The 17,571-nt window shown below is 45.2% G+C and overlaps 1 protein-coding gene across 7 annotated transcripts in view; it reads right to left on the bottom strand.

Moving 5' to 3' along the window:
- Positions 1–17,571, bottom strand: part of RABGAP1L (RAB GTPase activating protein 1 like) — a 201,773-nt gene that overhangs the window by 57,607 nt on the left and 126,595 nt on the right. For all 7 annotated transcript variants that reach the window (XR_003572253.1, XM_027892846.1, XM_027892847.1 and 4 more), the window contains exon 18: positions 7,369–7,410. Coding sequence is in view for 6 of the 7 variants with exons in the window: in XM_027892846.1 (XP_027748647.1) it covers positions 7,369–7,410 (42 nt within the window). In the remaining variant the exon portion in view is untranslated. The remainder of the gene's footprint in view (positions 1–7,368; positions 7,411–17,571) is intronic.

Raw genomic sequence — 17,571 nt, 5'->3', positions numbered from 1 at the left:
TAAAATGGGATATGCAACAGAACAACACCCATTCCCCACTGGAGCTGACAGCAATATTCCATACAAACACAGAGATGGTGAATTAAAATATTGTGAGGAGCTCTACAGATCTAAAGCACATTCATGGCAAACAAATGTATCTTTAGCTCTAAAAATAACTTGTCTAATGTATCAAGAAAAAATGTATTTATATGAAAAACAGCCAAAGTAAGAATCTGTAGTATGGGGTTGTTGAATTGAAATAATAAACAAGTTCATGAGGAGTTAAAATATGAAAATCGTTTAAAGTTAAAGTGAACAAGCCTAGGTAAGTACTGCAAAAGGCAGAGATTAAAGAAATAAATGAATTACATTCAGTCTGATAAACAACCCCTAGTGAAGGATTATCACCAAAGTAGCTCCATCCCTGCAGGTGGGAAAAGGGTTAAAGCAGAAGTCACAGGCCAAAGATGACATATGATGCCAACTGAAGACAACTAAAGCACCCAAAACGTGCAGCAGTGAATGGGCTGTTTGGTGCAGCTCTGAAAGCTGATTTAAATATCTCACTGTTCTGTGGATGAAAACCTGCAAAGGCTACAGCAGTTTGGGTGCTGACTGAAGGTCCTTGTGGAGGGGAGCCACGACTCGCCTCAGAAAAAAGACATCACAACCAACACAAGTCTCATTCCAGTTTAAGACTGATGAAAATTGAGATAGAAACTCTCCCATTCTTCCCAAACTCCCTCCACACGCGGTTCCAGAGATTGTGGTTCATTCTCCAGTCTGTTATTCTGCCTACAGGTACCACCACAATGCCCAGCATTCACCCACCACAGGTTCCATCACCAGCTCACCAGATTTGGTCTGTAGGGTGAAGAAAGGAAGGCAAAGAACCAGCTTTGCCTGTTTTTACTGAATTCTAATTTAAACACCTGCTGTTTAAATTATATTTACATATCACATAAAACATATTACATAAAACATTATATTCTAGAAACATCAGGTTCCATCTTCTATCTGCAAATGGAAACATTGTTCAAAACATTAAAAAGGAAGAAATAAGAGCCTTATATCTAGAGTAGTGGGAAGCAGGTGACAGACCTGACCAGGAGCAGAGTCAAGAGTGACCTGGGGGCAGAACAGGCAAGAGGACAGGTAATTCAGAGCCCTGTCCACGTAAAAAGCCTTAAATTCTTTTATTGCATAAGTCAGACTTTAATCAGCTAATAGCTGTGATCCTCATAGAAATTCAGGTTTGGTTCATTTTCACTAAGGTCTGGGCTTATGAAAAATGGAATCAACTGATTATTAAATAAAGACTTTAATTCTAGAAAGTCATAATAGGATCCAATAGTTAGAAGCTAAAACCAGATGAATTCAGGTTGTAAATAAGGTGCCAATTTTTAGGAATGAGGAAAATTAACTACAGGATTAGCTTCCCAAGAGATGTGGTCTGCTACCACCATTATAGTTTTTACATCAGGCATGGATTTCTGATTAAGAAGAGGTCTCTCAAAACCAAAAACTTTCAAGGCTTGACAAAACCCCCCTTAATTATCAGCTGAAATCCAGTGCTCTGTGTTTTTCCAGGAGCTCCTTTCACACAGTGAACCCTCATCCACACTTTGACACTCCTTGCCATTCTTACTTCCACCTTCTCTCTTATTTTTGTCCAAATCTCTGTATTTTAAAATATTAAATCTCTGTATTTCACTGGCAAAACTGACTGACTTGGAAAAGCTAAACAGACTAAAAACTGGAAGAACAAAAGGAAGTTCTCCTTCAAGCCTATTCCTGTAGAAGGGTAAGACACTGTGCACCAGAACAGCTCTGGAAATCCATCCAAATGACGTCACGGTCACAACGAGAACCTCACCTCTTACCTCATCAGACATTGCTCTGTCCTTTCTGCTCTTCAGGGCTAATTACAACTGTGTAATCTGGATTTCGCAAAGTTTGGATCATTCTAAAGAGAGACCATGATGAACCAACTAACACCCACAGCAGAGATTCCAGCAGAGATCCCTGCTGGGGTCTGGGAGAGGGTGGAGGATGAGGTGACAGTGTCTGTAAATGCTCCTAAATTATTCAGGGAGTTAAAGACAGGGGTTACAGTAAAGAACTGCAGAGCAGCCATAATAAGAGACTGAGTGCCTGGGCACCAGAACACAGCAGGAAAGTCGATGCAGATAAATGTAAATTGATGCATATGGAGAGCAGCATCAATTTTCCATGTTAATGACAGACTGTGAGCTGACAATTGCTGCTCAGGGTGGAATCCTGGGAGCCACTGCGGAGAGTTCTATCAAAATACCAGCTCAGGGCACAGCAGAGGGGAACAAAATGCACCAAATGGTAGGAAATCAGAGGGGAAGGGACAGAGATTTTAGCAGAGATTTTAACAGAGATTGCCACTGTTCTGCAACTCCACGGTGTGTTTGCATCGCTGATATTATGCATTACTCTGGTCCTCCCTTCTCAAAAAGCAGATAATAGAGACAGAAAAGCTTTTAGGGAGGGGATAGATCTCATCAGAGGCTCCAGGGGAGACAAAAATAGACTATGGTTATTAGGCCTGGAAAATAGAAGGTGACAAGGGATATGCAGAATAACAAAATCCTGGGTGGTGTGGAGAGAGGGAAGAGATCCCGAGTCCAAAACGCCTCCTGACACAGGACCCTCACGTGCAAGTCACAGGTGACAGTTCAGAGCCAACAAAATGATCATTCAGCTGAGAAAACCCCTGCAGCTCCTCATTTTCACATGTTTATAAAGAGCCAGCAGAAAAAGCCACGGAACAGCAATCCATGCAGGGTTGTTGAACACGAGACACCACCTCCTTCTCAGGGAGTCTGCAAGACACAGACTGCCAGAGGCACAGAAAAGAGCATTACTGCCCTGCTCTGACGGGTTCCCTCCCATGAATGCACCCTTGGCAGGGAGATACCGGGGTAGATAAGCTGCAGGTGTGGTCTGGAGTGACTACTGGTATGTGTTTATTTACTTCAATCCTGAAACATTTTCCCACGGAGCGAAAAAGATTTGCTACGTCCATGAGACATCCACGCCACATTTCCATATTATAAAACATAATAATTAATAATAAAAGCAATAGGATGGAACCCTGAAAACACCACCTTCACTTTCCAACATCTAGAAATCACCAACAGACCACGGAACAGGAGGAACCATCAATATCTAGATCAGTGCTAAGGAAATGCAGACAAATTTCATGTTATTTTCTCTGCTATCAGGCTACTCCTCCCTGAAAGAGAACACAACTCCACCCTCAAAATTCAACATTTATGGTCAACATGCACCCAACAGAAACTGAGCTGATTTTAGGTGTGAGGAGGAGATCAAATGGGCCAAGAAATTCACTGGGCAGGGCAGGATGGATTTGCAGCAGGCAGATAAATGTGGACTTTCAAAAATAGGAAATGGGTTCTATTGAGGTTGGAAAATCAGTAGTCTGGAAGTTGAATGATTCTGGATATTTTCAGGCACAGATTTCTTTTTCTAAAGAGATCATCTCCACTAAGTCACTCAGTACTGTTTTTTTGGGGTAGGGGAGGAATTCTTCAGCCCCAAAAAACCTCCAGCTTAAGGACATCTTCAATTTAGGAACTGGAAATACAAGAACAATACAAGCTGAGAAACTTAAAAACTGAATTTCTTGCCCTCTGCCTAATGCAGAAGGCCTTGAAAAGAGAACAGCTGGTTCTCCTCTCCAGCACCGAAGAGTCAGGATGCTCTTCTCTTCCAGAAGTGTCAGCTCTTACCCCCGGATCAGCTGCACAAGGAGCTAAACAAGGGGGTACAGATATAAGGAATGCGGGTTTTTTGCCTTAGATTCTAATGTGGACACTGCTGGTTATCTTGAAAAGAGCCTTTTGAAGATGGAATGCACTCCCAGAGTGGACTGAGCCATTGTCACTCCTGACTCAAAGACAATTGACATGTTTTAATTATCTGCATTCACAATATCCAAGTTTTACTGGTGGGCAAAACCCAGGAGGGGTTAGATGTTCTGGCCAAAGAATTAAAGGGAAAAAAGAAAACCTACAATTCCCTGTGTGTTCCTTAAGAACTGAAATGGGAATGGAGACAGAAGTACAGCGTGACTTTATTCAGAATTTGTGCTCTTACACAAATCCCCACCTAAAGAAGAGAAACAGTATTTGTGGAGCCCTTTGGTTAGTGAGCAGTAATATCCCATACAAATATAAGAGAACAACACAATCCTCAGAGTTATCAGATGAAGCAGACCTTTCAGGACTCAGGAAATACAACATGAGTGCAGAAAACTAACTGTGACCTCTCTTCAAGATCCTGTCACCTCTAAAAAGTTTCCTGCAGATTGGAGGCGATGCAGAAGAGAATGACTAAGATGCTCTGGAGTTCAAGAACACTGAGAATATTGGTTTATTCAATAAACACTGTGAATGGTCTCTACAAACACTTCAAGGTGATGAACACCAGCGTGAGTGGTGCTGGAAGGGGACTGCTGGAGTTGAAGGACAATGCTGATGTAAGAGCAGCTGAGGGTAAAGTGATCAGAAATAAATTCGAACAGGATAAGGGAAATGGCCTTGCACCAGCAGCGCTGCTGCTGTTACTGGTCCTGAAATGGATGTCATGGCACATACTGGGGTAGAGAGGCAGTTCTTGGGCTCAGGAGGTTCTTTTCAGCCCAGATGTGGAATGAAATAAAGATAACAAATAACCCTCCTTATCCAAGGTGATGTTGACACTTGTTTTTAAATCCACATCTGCCATCCCTGCCACTGTAGTTGGGATGCTGCCCCCTAGCCCCTTCCTGATCAAAACTGTGCCTTTCCTCTGGCATTCAGCAACATGTTCTTACCAGTCACACAGCTCAAACCTCCGCAAGCCAAGTGTTTATGTGCTCTGAATCACACACTCCTTGAGCAGGTGAACCCTCAGAAAGAACAGTTTGGATATGGACCTGTTTTAAAAGCCTCTGGTTCACTCTTGCATTTGCAGTGACTGTGTGTTCCTCCCTGCCTTTCCAGGAGTTGCCAGCCACAACAGCAGTTAATCTAGAGCAGGAATTCTCCACAATTAAATACTTTAATACTTGCCTCAGTTTGATAATCCCCAAACAAAGCATGCCTTTAGCTGGTTTTGTTGAGTTGCAGGATCAGAAACAAAACATTTAAGAATTAATCAGTGAAATCTCTCTGTGACAGTGACAGCCCCCAGGGAATGGCTGGAGCTGTGTCAGGGCAGGCTCAGGGTGGATCTCAGGAAAGGTTCTTCCCCCAGAGGGTGGTTGGCACTGAACAGGCTCCCCAGGGCAGTGGGCACAGCCCCAAGGCTGCCAGAGCTGCAGGAGGGCTTGGACAATGCTCTGGGGCACAGGGAATGATTGTTGGGATGTCCTGGGCAGGGCCAAGGGTTGGACTCAATGATCCTTGTGGATCCCTTCCAACTCTGTGATTCTGTGAAATACTAAAATATGAAAGAAAGCTTATAAATGATTTCTTTTTCTTTGCATATATGAAGATGTTAAGTGTTTTTAATTTCCAATAAAGAAACAAACTAGCTGATGAGACAAGGGACTGGGAATGGTACATTTTCATAGAATCATAAAATCAACCAGGTTGGAAAAGACCTCCGAGATCATGAAGTCCAACCCTTGCTCCAACCCTGATGCCACATCCAGTCTCATCTTAAAAACCTCCAGGGATGGTGACTCCACCACCTCCCTGGACAGCCCATTCCATTTTCCTCTGTCACTCTCAATGAATGGTTACATTGGGATTTTTAAACTGATGATCTCAGTGGTGTTTGTTGAGTTGTTCTAAAGTGCAGGTTTGTCCACACTGGGGTTCTTTTCACACCCCAGCACTTCACCACATTGTGCACTGCCCAGAAAACGAGAGGTGAGGGATTTGCTCTCCTACCAGCTCAGCTTCCTGAGCAGTTGCTCCCTGCTGTAAATCTGTGGCTGATTCCCGCTGTAACACAGTGCCACCAGCTGGGGAGCCCGGGCAGGCTGGGCAGAGCAGAAAGGCACAAACATTCGGATGCCACAGACCAAAAAAACCCACAGCTTCTCCTTCAAGGAGAAATCCCACACTGGGAGTGCGGGAGAAGGAAAGGGAAAGGAGGCCCCTCGTGTCAGGAGTGTTGATTTCCCAGACACGGCCACACCAAGATGTCTGGGGTGATCAGTCACAGAAGCAGCACTGTCATTCCCAAACCAACAGGCATTCCCTGAGAGCACCAGCAGCTGGAGCAGTGAGACACAGCACTGAGTGCCAGGTAAAAGCTTCTCTTCCCTTGCTATTTAATGAGGGATTTGGATGCACACACTTCACTGGGAGCGAGGAAAATGGCATTTACACAATGAAGACTCCGATATTCCGCTGATGAAGGATTCCCTCAGCCAGACTTAAAATAATCCAAGAGACTGTGGACGGGAGAATAATCAGTCTAACAAAGAACAAATCCTTAGGAGTTGTTTTCATTCATTTCAGACTTAAAGAGAAACCTGAGTTTCGAAACAAAGTTCTTAAGGCATTTTTTCCTGCAGCACATTCAGGTTCTGTCACTCAGGAAGAGCAGCTCCTGAGTGACCCTTAGGACCACTTTGTTCCTAATGATTAGGAGAAATTACGGACACATTTGAGTAGGAAAAAAATTGCTTCAGGTCTCACAGCACCAAACTATTTCCTTCCCCAACAGAGAGCCATTCCTGCTGAAAGCAGGTCATAAAGCTGTTTATAAACACCAGCTCCATCTCCCTGCCACCGTGGAGCTGTGCTCTTAGGTGAGTATTTCTGACTCAGAATCTCCTCTCTCTTCCCTGGATTTTCTTTGCTCTCGTTTTTGGCTGCACTATGGAAATACCTTCCCAGGGTAACACCTCCCTTGCCATTTGCTCAGAGGAATACGCAGATGCAGCATGCTGCATGCACACACATTGCACATGAACTGCTGAAAGCAGAATTACAACCAACTCCTAAAGCTCTTATTGCAACAGAAGTGACAAAACACTTAAAGCTGGTCCCTCTACCTCTTCCCAGAACCTGTTCCTACCACCAGTATTATTTTACAAACAAGCCCAGAAACAAATGAATCAGAATTGTTTTCTTACCAGTAACTACACGAGACATTCAAACCCTCAGACTGTACTCCCTGTTCCACAAACTTTATGACATGATTTAAGTTTAATAAAAACAGATCTATCGTTAAGTACAATTTTGAAGCCGTCTCTACCCAAATGGATGGTATTTCTCCTCCACTCCCTAATCCAGAAGTCCCATTATTATTGTTCCTTTAGACATGATACATTAAGATTAAAACTATTTCAGACAGTTTAATAAAACAAAATAAATTACAAAAAAAATCACTTACCTTTAAAAGAGCCAAGGCTACATGGAAGATGATGTTCATACCCTGAAAATAAGAAGAAAGAGACTTCAATCAGTCCCAGCACACAAACCCCTCTTCCCTAACGCTTATCATTACGTGGCATCAAAACTAGATGCTGTAAGTCCCCAGGGAATGCTTCCCTTTTCCCTGCTCCACTTCAAAGTTCATCATTAGAGCCCCAGGGCACAATTTCCCAACTCCAGCCGGGGAAGAGGAGGCTCCCTGGAGCTTTGGGAACCTGGAGTGAGGCAGGTGCCATGGATGTGACAGGTGCTCCCTCCTCCACCATTTCAGTGCCTGTCAGTGCCTCCATGGACAGGGCAGGGTGATGGAACGAGCAGGGCACCAAGCAAATGTCATTGGTACCCTGGGGGATGGGATTTTTGTCAAGGAGCTGAGCTGTGATTTATCACCTACCATCCTTCATGCTCAAACTGTAAAAAACCTCCAAGTAAAACAGACCTGAGCCCACAAGGACACAGCACACCTTTTTTTACTGCTATTGGTCAGAATTCAAAACTATTTCAAAGCCAAACAAGCTGCTGTCTGTATGAAATAGCTGCTTGCTGGTGGGCAAGAGGTGGAAACACAAATGTACAGAAATGCACTCAGCGAGAAACACAAAGACAACATGCCTTTATTTAAAGATTAAAGAAAGCCTGCTGCCTACATATCTGAATTATTTAGGATTATAAACAGCTTTGTCTTCATCCCAATATGAAAAATACCAGCTGTAATTTTCATTTGCTGTGCCATGGGCTTTGTGTTCAGATTGTTTTCCCCAGCTGTGTTCTCCAAACCTTCCTGCCCGCTCGTTTGGCGGCAGGATGAATCTTTCCTCACAGTGGCTCTCAGAGCTGCTGTCTAGATGTGTCTCAGCAGATCTGCACACCAGTAATGCTGCCACATATTGTCTGGGATAACAATGGGACTTCTGCTAAGGGAACCTTCTCCAAGGAATTTCTGCTTCTGCAGTTATTTTTTCAAGCCTCTTCCTGAAAGCCCGAGACCGTATTTTTATAAACTTCAGCTTTTATAAAAACCTGCTGAGACTCTGCAGAAGCATCAGTGGGAATAAGTTGTGGGTTTTTACATAGCACGGTGCCTTGAAGGGATTGTACCATCCATGAGTCCTGGAAATGCTATGACACGAGACATAATGAATATTGCAACACTGAGTTACTTTGCAATTCGCTGCATGATCACTGTGAGAACAAACTGGTTTTCCACTAGAGGTCACAATTGCAGTGGGACTGAATCCTGCTCCATCACAGGAGCCTTCTTCCCAACAGGATAACAATTATTCCAAGTTATTTTGCTTTTTATACTTGTTATAGAAAAATATATATGACTTTCAGTCACGACACTGAGCCCCAGCAGCAGCAAAACCAGTCCACAGTCCTCCCAGTTTTATTCCAAATATCAGTTTGATGTCAAGAGCTCATTCCACAGTCCTGACATTCAAAACTCCTATTTTCCAGCAGAGGGGGTTTGACATGAACATCAATAAATGAGAGGAATATCTACAAGCCATCACAAACCCCGGGTTTTCCTCTCAACCAGCTGACTGATCAGACTCTGTTTGTTTGTGAGCAGGAATATTATGTCTAACTGCTGGATTGCTCAGGAATTAGTGTCCTGTGCATTTACTGGCACAGCCAAACAGAAAAGCAAACCAGCTCTCACTTAGTTTTTAAGTATATTTTTTGTGCCCTGCCTGAAACTCACTGGATCCAACCAAATCCAGCTCTCTCCTGGTGCTCCTCTGATATTCCCACTGTCCCCACGGACAGCAAGTGCCTAACAAAGAGGTTTCCACCTGCTCTGAGAATCCCCAGCTCTTTTTCAAGCCTGCCCTGGGCAAGGGGCAGCTCACAGACCCCCTCCTGTTACCTGAAATCAGAACATAAAATGACTTAAACCCGTCCTATCCAACTGTCCTGGCAACAGAAACCAACCTGCAGCCTCCTCTCTCCTCCGAGGCAGAGGGAAGTCCCAAATCAAGGCAGAATTTCAGGCCTGAGGCATCAATTGATTCAGTTTTGTGCTGAGCAGTGAGGCCCTGGAGGGCCCTGGCAGCTGGGTGAGGTGGAGGAGGATGCTCTGGATGGCAGAGCGATGAAGTGCCTCACCCCCCTTGTGAACAACACACTGCACAACCACTGCTCCCACTGCTCCACACCCCGGAGCTTTCCCTCCTGCTTCGTGCAAGGCTGTTCTGCCACAGCCAAATCTAATGATGATGACTGTGAAAAAGAAAGCTCAGCTCATTTTTCCACAATCTCTTATTTAAAATCCCGCTTCATTTACCACCCAGTGATTTATAAGCTTCAGATTAAACCTGTCCAGCTATTTTAGAAGAAGGACTGGAAATACCAACGTGCAGCAGACATATAAATCACGGGTAGCAATATCCCTCCAGCAATTTTATAATGGAAACATGAAAGCACATACAAATCATCCAAAAGAGGGAAGAGGAGGGAGCCCACACGAAAGGAGCTTGGGATAATTACTTTCTGAAACCAAAGGTCATATGTTTAACTGGGCATTTTGGAATAAATGCTATGATCTCACGCAGATCTCATCGTGGTATTTAAAAGATTTGCACGTGTGAAAGTTGTTCGTAATGACACTTTTTTTAACACGCAGCAGTCAAAGGTAAAAATATGCACTTATAAACAAGAACTTAGAAGACACAGGGATGGTGAGGGGCTCATCCTCACGTGGAATCCCAGAAGGGTTTGAGTTGGAAGGGACCTTCGAGCTCCTCTCATTCTGACTTCCTGCCACCTTCCACTAGCCCAGGCTGCTCCAAGCAGCATCCAAATCACTTCTCCATCATGTGGGCACTCTCTTGTCTGACAGCCTGAGAGGCTTTGCAGCCAGAGAGAAAGGAAGGAGCGTGTGGCCTGCACAGCTCACGGGCAGAGATCCAGAAATGAGGCACGTGGACATCCTCCAGCAGCTTCTCTGACACCCTCACTCACCTGCATAGTTAAACACCTGCACAGCACCTCGTGTTCTTCAAGGAGCCTCCACGCTTGTGTGGAGCCCAAGAGCATCTTAAGGGATCTTACAGAGCTCAACAGATTCAGAGGAAGAACAAGCCGAACTCAAAGCAATCGATATGGTAAGGGCCAGGAATGGGAAAATGTTGGAGTTTGCACCATTTGACAGTCTCCTTGCAGCCCCTGCAGCCCATCCTCTGCTTTCCACAGAGACACTTCCACAGGACAGCACTGACTCCAGAAGAGAGAGCATGGTTCTGCAGGAGAACCTTTCCCACTGACACTGGTGCTGGGATGAACGCTCACCAGCCAGGAGGTGCCCTCTGAATTCACAAAGACTGTGCCTCGTAGAAGCATCTGCTTCTTTGCACTGTCAAACCTCCAGCCACAAATGGAGGGAACATTTTCATGGGCAAACCTGTGAGCTTCTCTCTCAGGGGGCTGCAGAAATGAAGCGATTCATGAGCACTGAAACCAAGAGGGGATCAAAAGGAGGGAAATCTTACTACGTTAACTCTGGCCTAGTGACAGATTCTCCCAGCTCCTCGGCTCCCTCCCCAGCCAGGATTCCTGGTGCAGATAGAAGGCTCTTTGAGGGGTCCCTGTGCACTCTGAAACAAGCTGAGTTTTGAAAAGGCCTGAAAAGGCGGCTGGGAACAAAGAACGGACAGAGAGCGGCAAAGATGCGATTCTGCAGGGCCCGGTTTGTATTCAGGGAGATGGCTGGGACAGAAAGGCTGCCTGTGGCTGCCCGGGGAAGGGAGGGGGCACATCCATTCATCCCACCCAGCAAATCTGCCCGGGCACCGGAAAAAGGGAAGCGAAGGGGCAGCAAAGCTCGGCAGCCAAGTGTGGGGCTGAGGGAGGCCAAACAATCCCATCACGTGTGTCTGGACAGCACTTGCACAGGGGAACACTTTGGAATTCCTCTCCTGCTTTAAAGCTCCTCCTCAATAGCAGAAGCCCTGGGAGAAGGCAGGATATATCCATGGCAGCATCTCTGCCTCTCCAACCAGAGCCCCCACCAGACCTTCCTCTGGTTACACAGCAACAGCCTCTGCACCCTCCTCAGCAGCAAAGGGAAACAAATCTCTTAAAAATATACAGAAATTTAATTTATCCATGTCCTGATCTGTGGGTTTTTTCCCTAGATATGTGTGACATGTGGAAGGAAACTGATAGAATATTCTCTGAAGTTCAGCACCAGGTACAAAGATGGGGATGAGAGCGAACTGAGCACCTGCTTAAGGGCTGAGAAGTCTCAAACCCCACATGACATGAACCTCTTCCAGCTTTCTAATAATCGAATTTTCCTTTTTTTTAACAGAGACCAGCTATTCAACTGAAGTTAATTTGACATTGTGTCGTAATTCAAGAGTGTTTCATAATTATGTGTTCCGTTGCACAGCCTTTCAAAGGAGCTACAGAGGGTAATTGGGGTCACAGACTCCAAAGGAGAATTAAAATTCTATTTATGTTTTTGGATGGCTTCAGCAAAACACTTATTTGGCAACTCTTAATATGTTGAGAACACACAATAAACTTGAGGAATGTCACAAATGCCTTTGTTTTGCTGACAACACGAATATATGGTCTGAAGCTGCCATTTCCCTCTCCCTTGGAGCGGGGTTTGCAGGGACAGGTGTGTTAATTAACATCCCTTATGCATTTATTCTAGTTCAGTGACAAGATGACCAAAGGAAAGGAAGGTTAAAACTCTTGCTCGGAGAAAGCACAATGTGAATTAGCAAGCTTTGTGTAAACAACAGATAGAGCTTTCTCATCAAACAGTTGTATTGGAGGGGCAAAAAAAAAAAAGTAAAACACAAATTGCAAAGAGATGTTGTGGATGAGGTGCAGTCGAGTTCTCAGACTGGGATTCCCCCAGTGCCTATACAGTTTCTCACCCCAGAAAATGCTACAGCACCAGAAAGAAGAAAATACAGAGATCTCCATCATGATCCTGTGAAAAATACACAAACCCCATTAAATGCAGGTGATTGCATCGTTAGAGAAGCAGGGAGATGGCAAAAACAGCACCAGTGGACTCAGGGAGACCGTGTCCCTTCTGTGTTTTGCAGCATCAAAAGGCACACAATAAAAACTACCAGGCAACCACAAACCTGCATTAGCAGGATTTTGCATGATTTTTTGTTTGGTTGGTTTCTTTTCAGCAGAAATGAATGGGATTCGGGGGTGATTATTTACGAGTTTTGGGCAATTTCCATGTCATTTGCTGCTGAGATGTTGCTATGGCTGAGTGAAGGCAGAGGCTGCCGAGACATTAACACTTTCTTCCCTCCACGTTCTGTGACTGTTTGCAAAGGACAAAAACCACAGCCACGGGATTTTAAGTCATTTCCACGAATCAAACTGCTCCCTGACACAAGGTATTTCTGCAGCAGCTGGTTGTGGGCTGGCAGCATTTGTTAATCCAGCCCTGCACTGACATTACTTGTCTGGGTTGCAGAGGTTTAAATGACAGGGGTTTAGACATTGCTGTCCCTCTTTCCAAACCTGATTAACACAGGGAGAGAGGCCTGAATCCACACCAGGCACCGAGGGCCTCATCACATCCAGGGAGATACAGAGAGGCCTCATCTCTCTGTAAGGTAAGACAGGTCCTCCAGCTCTCCTGTGGGAGCAGGGAAGGGCTGTTAGACATGCTCAGAGCTGCAGGAATCCTCCAGATCCCAGTTTTCCTGAGAGGAGGCAAGGTGAGGGGTTTCAGAACATCTCGACAGAGAGCTGTGCCTCCTCCCCCCTCTACGTGTGGTCACACATCCTAAATAAAAAAGCACGTCCTTGTTACATCCACGCCTGCTTCCCAGCGCTCCGGCTGGTCTCCTTCCCAGAATTCATCCCTCATCCTGTCCCTTTCCCTGCCACAACACAGCCCCGGCCCTCTCCTCTCTGCACCCTGCTGTTCACTGTCCCTTCCCGACAGCGATCAAATGCAGAGCTCACGTTTGGATTTTAAGGCGTTCAGAAACATTTGCGGCAGCCTCAGATTCCAGGCACGCAGCGACAGGAATTGTTCTGGCACGGGCAGGCTGCGCCACCCTCTCCTCTCCTCTCCTCGAAAAAACAGCCCCCAAATTAGCTCAGCCTCCCGGGTTTGTTCACGGAATATCACTCTCCTGCTTGTGATACTTCCCTTCAGTCATTTCCAAAGCGTTTCTGAGGCCTGCCAAGGCTGTTTAGGATCCGCTGCTATTCCAGTACGGCAGATGGCACTGGTGTTAAGTAAGCATTATGGAAATTTACTGTATTCCTAGAAAAACCAGCCAAGTGAACATCAACTAGTAGGTGGCTAAAATATCTCAGGAGCAATGGGGAAAGCAATGCAGAGACACAGCGTGACATGGCATGAGATGTGCCACCCCTCTAAGGCACAGACTCGGTTGTTCAAACAGGTCCCTCCTCTCTGGCACCTTTTTTTTTACCTGAATCTTAGAACACTTCCTGAAATAGAGGCAGTCTCAGCATTTTAGGACCACAAAATTTATCGGCGTGGCCCAAAAAGGTCCTTTGTGTTCCCGTGAGTTATCTTGCACTGCAGATTGTGGTGAGGTTGTTTTTTCTTTGCTCGTGCCGAGCGTTTCTCACCAGCCTGGTTATTCTGGGGAGATAAACAAGCTGCAGCCATGAATGGAAGATACATAAATTATGGATGCTCCCAGGAGGAGCCGGACAACCTCGTGGAAAGGGTTGTGCCAAACCCTGTGGCTCTCCCACAACCCCTCAGATTCCTCTATTAAAACACTCTTGTCCTCAGTCCAAGCCTGAGTTATTACAGATCGTGTTCAGCTTTAGAACGCGCCGTGTCCCCTGTCCCTGTGGCGAGACAGAACGTGGCACTGCACACCTGCAGGGTGTCTGCTGTTCACTGAGCTTTCATATCCCAACACCTTACAGCACTCAGAACCTCTTCTACTTGGAAAAGAACTTCAAATTATCATTATAATCTGAATGTCCTAAACACACACGTGCAGAAGCTTTAAAAAGTTCCTCATGCAGCAAACACGCTGTCTAGTCTTACATCATTCTTTCCTTCGTTTCCCTTGGATTTCTGTGCCAGTACTGAGAAGCCCCCACAGTGGGTTACAGCTGCAGTCACCAGATGAATTAGGCTAAATTACTTTTAGCCTGGATTTAAATAACTCATCCAACTCCATAAAAAGCCAAACATCCAGGGCCAGAAAACCCGAGGTAATTCCACTGCAGACCCCCTGGTTTTGCAACACAAAAGCTTATAATGGCTGACATGTCAGCAGCTGCCCGAAGGCATCAAAGCCACAGCACCACTGGACATGCGTGCCCCAGTTCCAGCCGTCCATCTGGAGTCTGAGAGAACCTATTCTCCTTCTTAAATTAATTAAAAGCTAATTATAGCAGTCTGGGGAAGAAATCCTCTCCGGTCTCTTCACATGAAACAGCAGTGGCTGATAAAGACTTCAGCAAGGAGGCTCGGCTCGAAGGGAGGAGAGGCAGGAGGGGAGACACAGCCTAAATGCCAAAGTTTATTTGCCTGCACTGCTAGGAAGGAAAACAAACTCAACCCCCAACCTTTTAGCACTCACATGTAGGACACTGACTTTAGCTTTGTAAACAGTACTGAAATTTTATACCCCAAATATAAAGGCGGGCAATTCCAGCACAGATCTGTGCCTACTTGGAATTTAAGCCCAGCTTTTAACATGCTGTTACTGGAAGAGATTTGACTTCCAGCAAGCCCAGTCCGCTGTTCTGTTAAAGATTTCTTAAAACATTCATAACTGGGAGGGTTAACAAATGCAGACACCGTGTCAACAACAAGCAATTCCAAAAAAGTTCAATTTTTCCTCCCCTACAGATCTCCAGAAGACAAACAACCGTGCACAACCTTTTACTTAAATCGCATTTTATCTGAGCGCAGATTCACGGAGGAAGTGGGCTTGTTCCTGACTCAATTCCTGGGGAAGTTTAATAAATTGAAATGTTAATCTGTTCTTTCTCAACTCCGTTGAAGGCATCACAGAAGTATCTGACAGAGACAGATAAAAAATAGCAGGTTATTATGGTCTCTCCTCCTCGGCGAGCGCTCCCACAGCGCCGGCCCCACGTCTGAGCGCTACCAGACGGCGTTTCCTGGCACATCCATCCCCGGCAAGACACACACGAGACACAAATCAAATCCCCAGCGCCAATGCTTGTAATTCTGCCGCGATTGCCATCATTTCTTTAGGCAGGAGCGCTCCCAGGCCCCACATCTCCTCGGTGTGGTGCCACATTTGCTGTATCAAGAGGCGCTCATTCACCGGCACCGAGGCACCTGCGTTCGAAAAGGCTTTTAAAAATCACCCATCGCAGCCTTCACTGGCACAGACAGCTCCTCAAAAGCAAGTATAAAAGTTGTTGTACTCAAATGATAAATAAAGGCCAAGGAGTGATGGTATCACCCTTTCAATTCCCACTTCCTCCACAGTGCCACATGGTCCTGCCAGAGGTAATTTCCCTTCTTTGTTATTTAGCTGTATTCGTAAACATTACATTATGTCACATTCAAAATTATTCATATTCAAAACTGATAGATAATCAGTTGTATCCCTTTGTATGCAGCCTCGAACACAGACTGGCAGCTCAGAAGTCACGCTGTTAACTTAGCAGTCAAACCACCTAATCAAATCATGTGTTATGACATGAAAATATACAAGTTTTTTATTTCTGTGGCAGCCCAGGAAGGGCAGCGTGCATCACATACTCCCTGCAAAGAGAGAAGCACCACCCTGCAGTATTTTATATCCCCCGGAAATGCACACGCAAATAGCCAGATCGACTTCAAAAGGGGGTGACCCAGTGTCTCAAAATTTTAAGTTAATAATGGAATGGGACCTTGAGCTCTGCAACTCCTTTAAGTTTTGGCAGAACTGTATATAAATCACAAATGGTTAAAGTATTTTCTTTTTTTTTTTTTAAAGCAGAAAAAAAATCATGAAAATTTAAAAATTGCTTCCAAATTGCCTGCCAACTGGTTTGGGTTGTTTTTCCTCCTCTAAATGCCTGCTGAAGGTCATTTGTTTAGTGCTTTTAAAAACACGTATTTTCACTCAAAATTGAACGTTTTCAAACGCAAAAATGAAGTGAAATGTCAACTGTTTGCTATTCTGCAGCATAACCCAGGTGCAGCTGCTGCACCGAGGACGGTTCTGAGTGACAAGAGCTTTACCCAGACGAGTTGCTATTTCTGAGCGTGACTTCAAAAATAAATAATTTAAAACGGAACAAAAAGAGACAGCCAAACAGAGCAGGCTCACGAAAGCGCTCAATAACACGGTGTCACGTTGATAGATAAGACTGACAAGTCCAAATACAACTGTGGGGTTTCATCAACAAAGATGTTCTTCAATGCAAACAAACAGCGAAGGGGAAGAGCCAAACGAAGCAGCTGAAACAGGCAGAGAAAAGGAATGTGGGGGAAGGACCTGCAGGCTCAAAGGCACTCGGGCTGCTGGAATCACATCAGAACTTCCAACAGCACCAACGGGTTTGGGTTTTCACTACAGGCACTGCGGAGTACCTGCCTGCAAGCCCAAAATTCTCTCCAAGGGAAGACGAATAATTCTGGAATATTTCATTCCTAGACGAGGACGGGCAGCAGATTCTGTCCCAGAGTTATTGAGGCAATATTCTAAGGCCACAGGAAATTTAGGCAACCCAACAGCCAGGAGGCAAGTTAAAATAAAAAGGTCCTCAGAAGACAATAGGGTGAAATAAACCAATACCTCAGAGGCCGTGGCAAGTCCCAAATTTGTGTGAATTTACATAAAAGAGCTCTGAAGTGAGATTTTGTGTGAGAATGGTGAGAGTGGCACCCACTTTGATGGGATTCTAAAAATGTCTCCATAAAACACAATTCCATCATAAAAGCAGCTCCTTTTTCACAGGTTATGCCCTGCCCAGGAGGTCCATCCCCAGGCTGTGCCATGGTTCCCCTGTGCATGTGGAGGAAGGGGATGAGTCTCCCTGGTCAGCTGGGGAACTGCGGCACCTCCAACAGGTATTTTCCTTTCTGGATCGAGGCTTGAAGAGTATCTTTAACAACCATTTTCACTCCCCCAGCAACACTCAAAAACTAAAAAGAACCAACCCCAAACCAAAACCTCTCGGTTGACATGGAATCAACAAGTGGTTGGGG

The sequence above is a fragment of the Empidonax traillii genome, unplaced genomic scaffold (assembly GCF_003031625.1).
Source record: "Empidonax traillii isolate 1590-97213 ecotype Southwest subspecies unplaced genomic scaffold, ASM303162v1 scaffold372:size565953, whole genome shotgun sequence".
Taxonomy (NCBI): Eukaryota; Metazoa; Chordata; class Aves; order Passeriformes; family Tyrannidae; genus Empidonax; species Empidonax traillii.
This window is presented reverse-complemented; position numbering and strand designations above follow the sequence as displayed.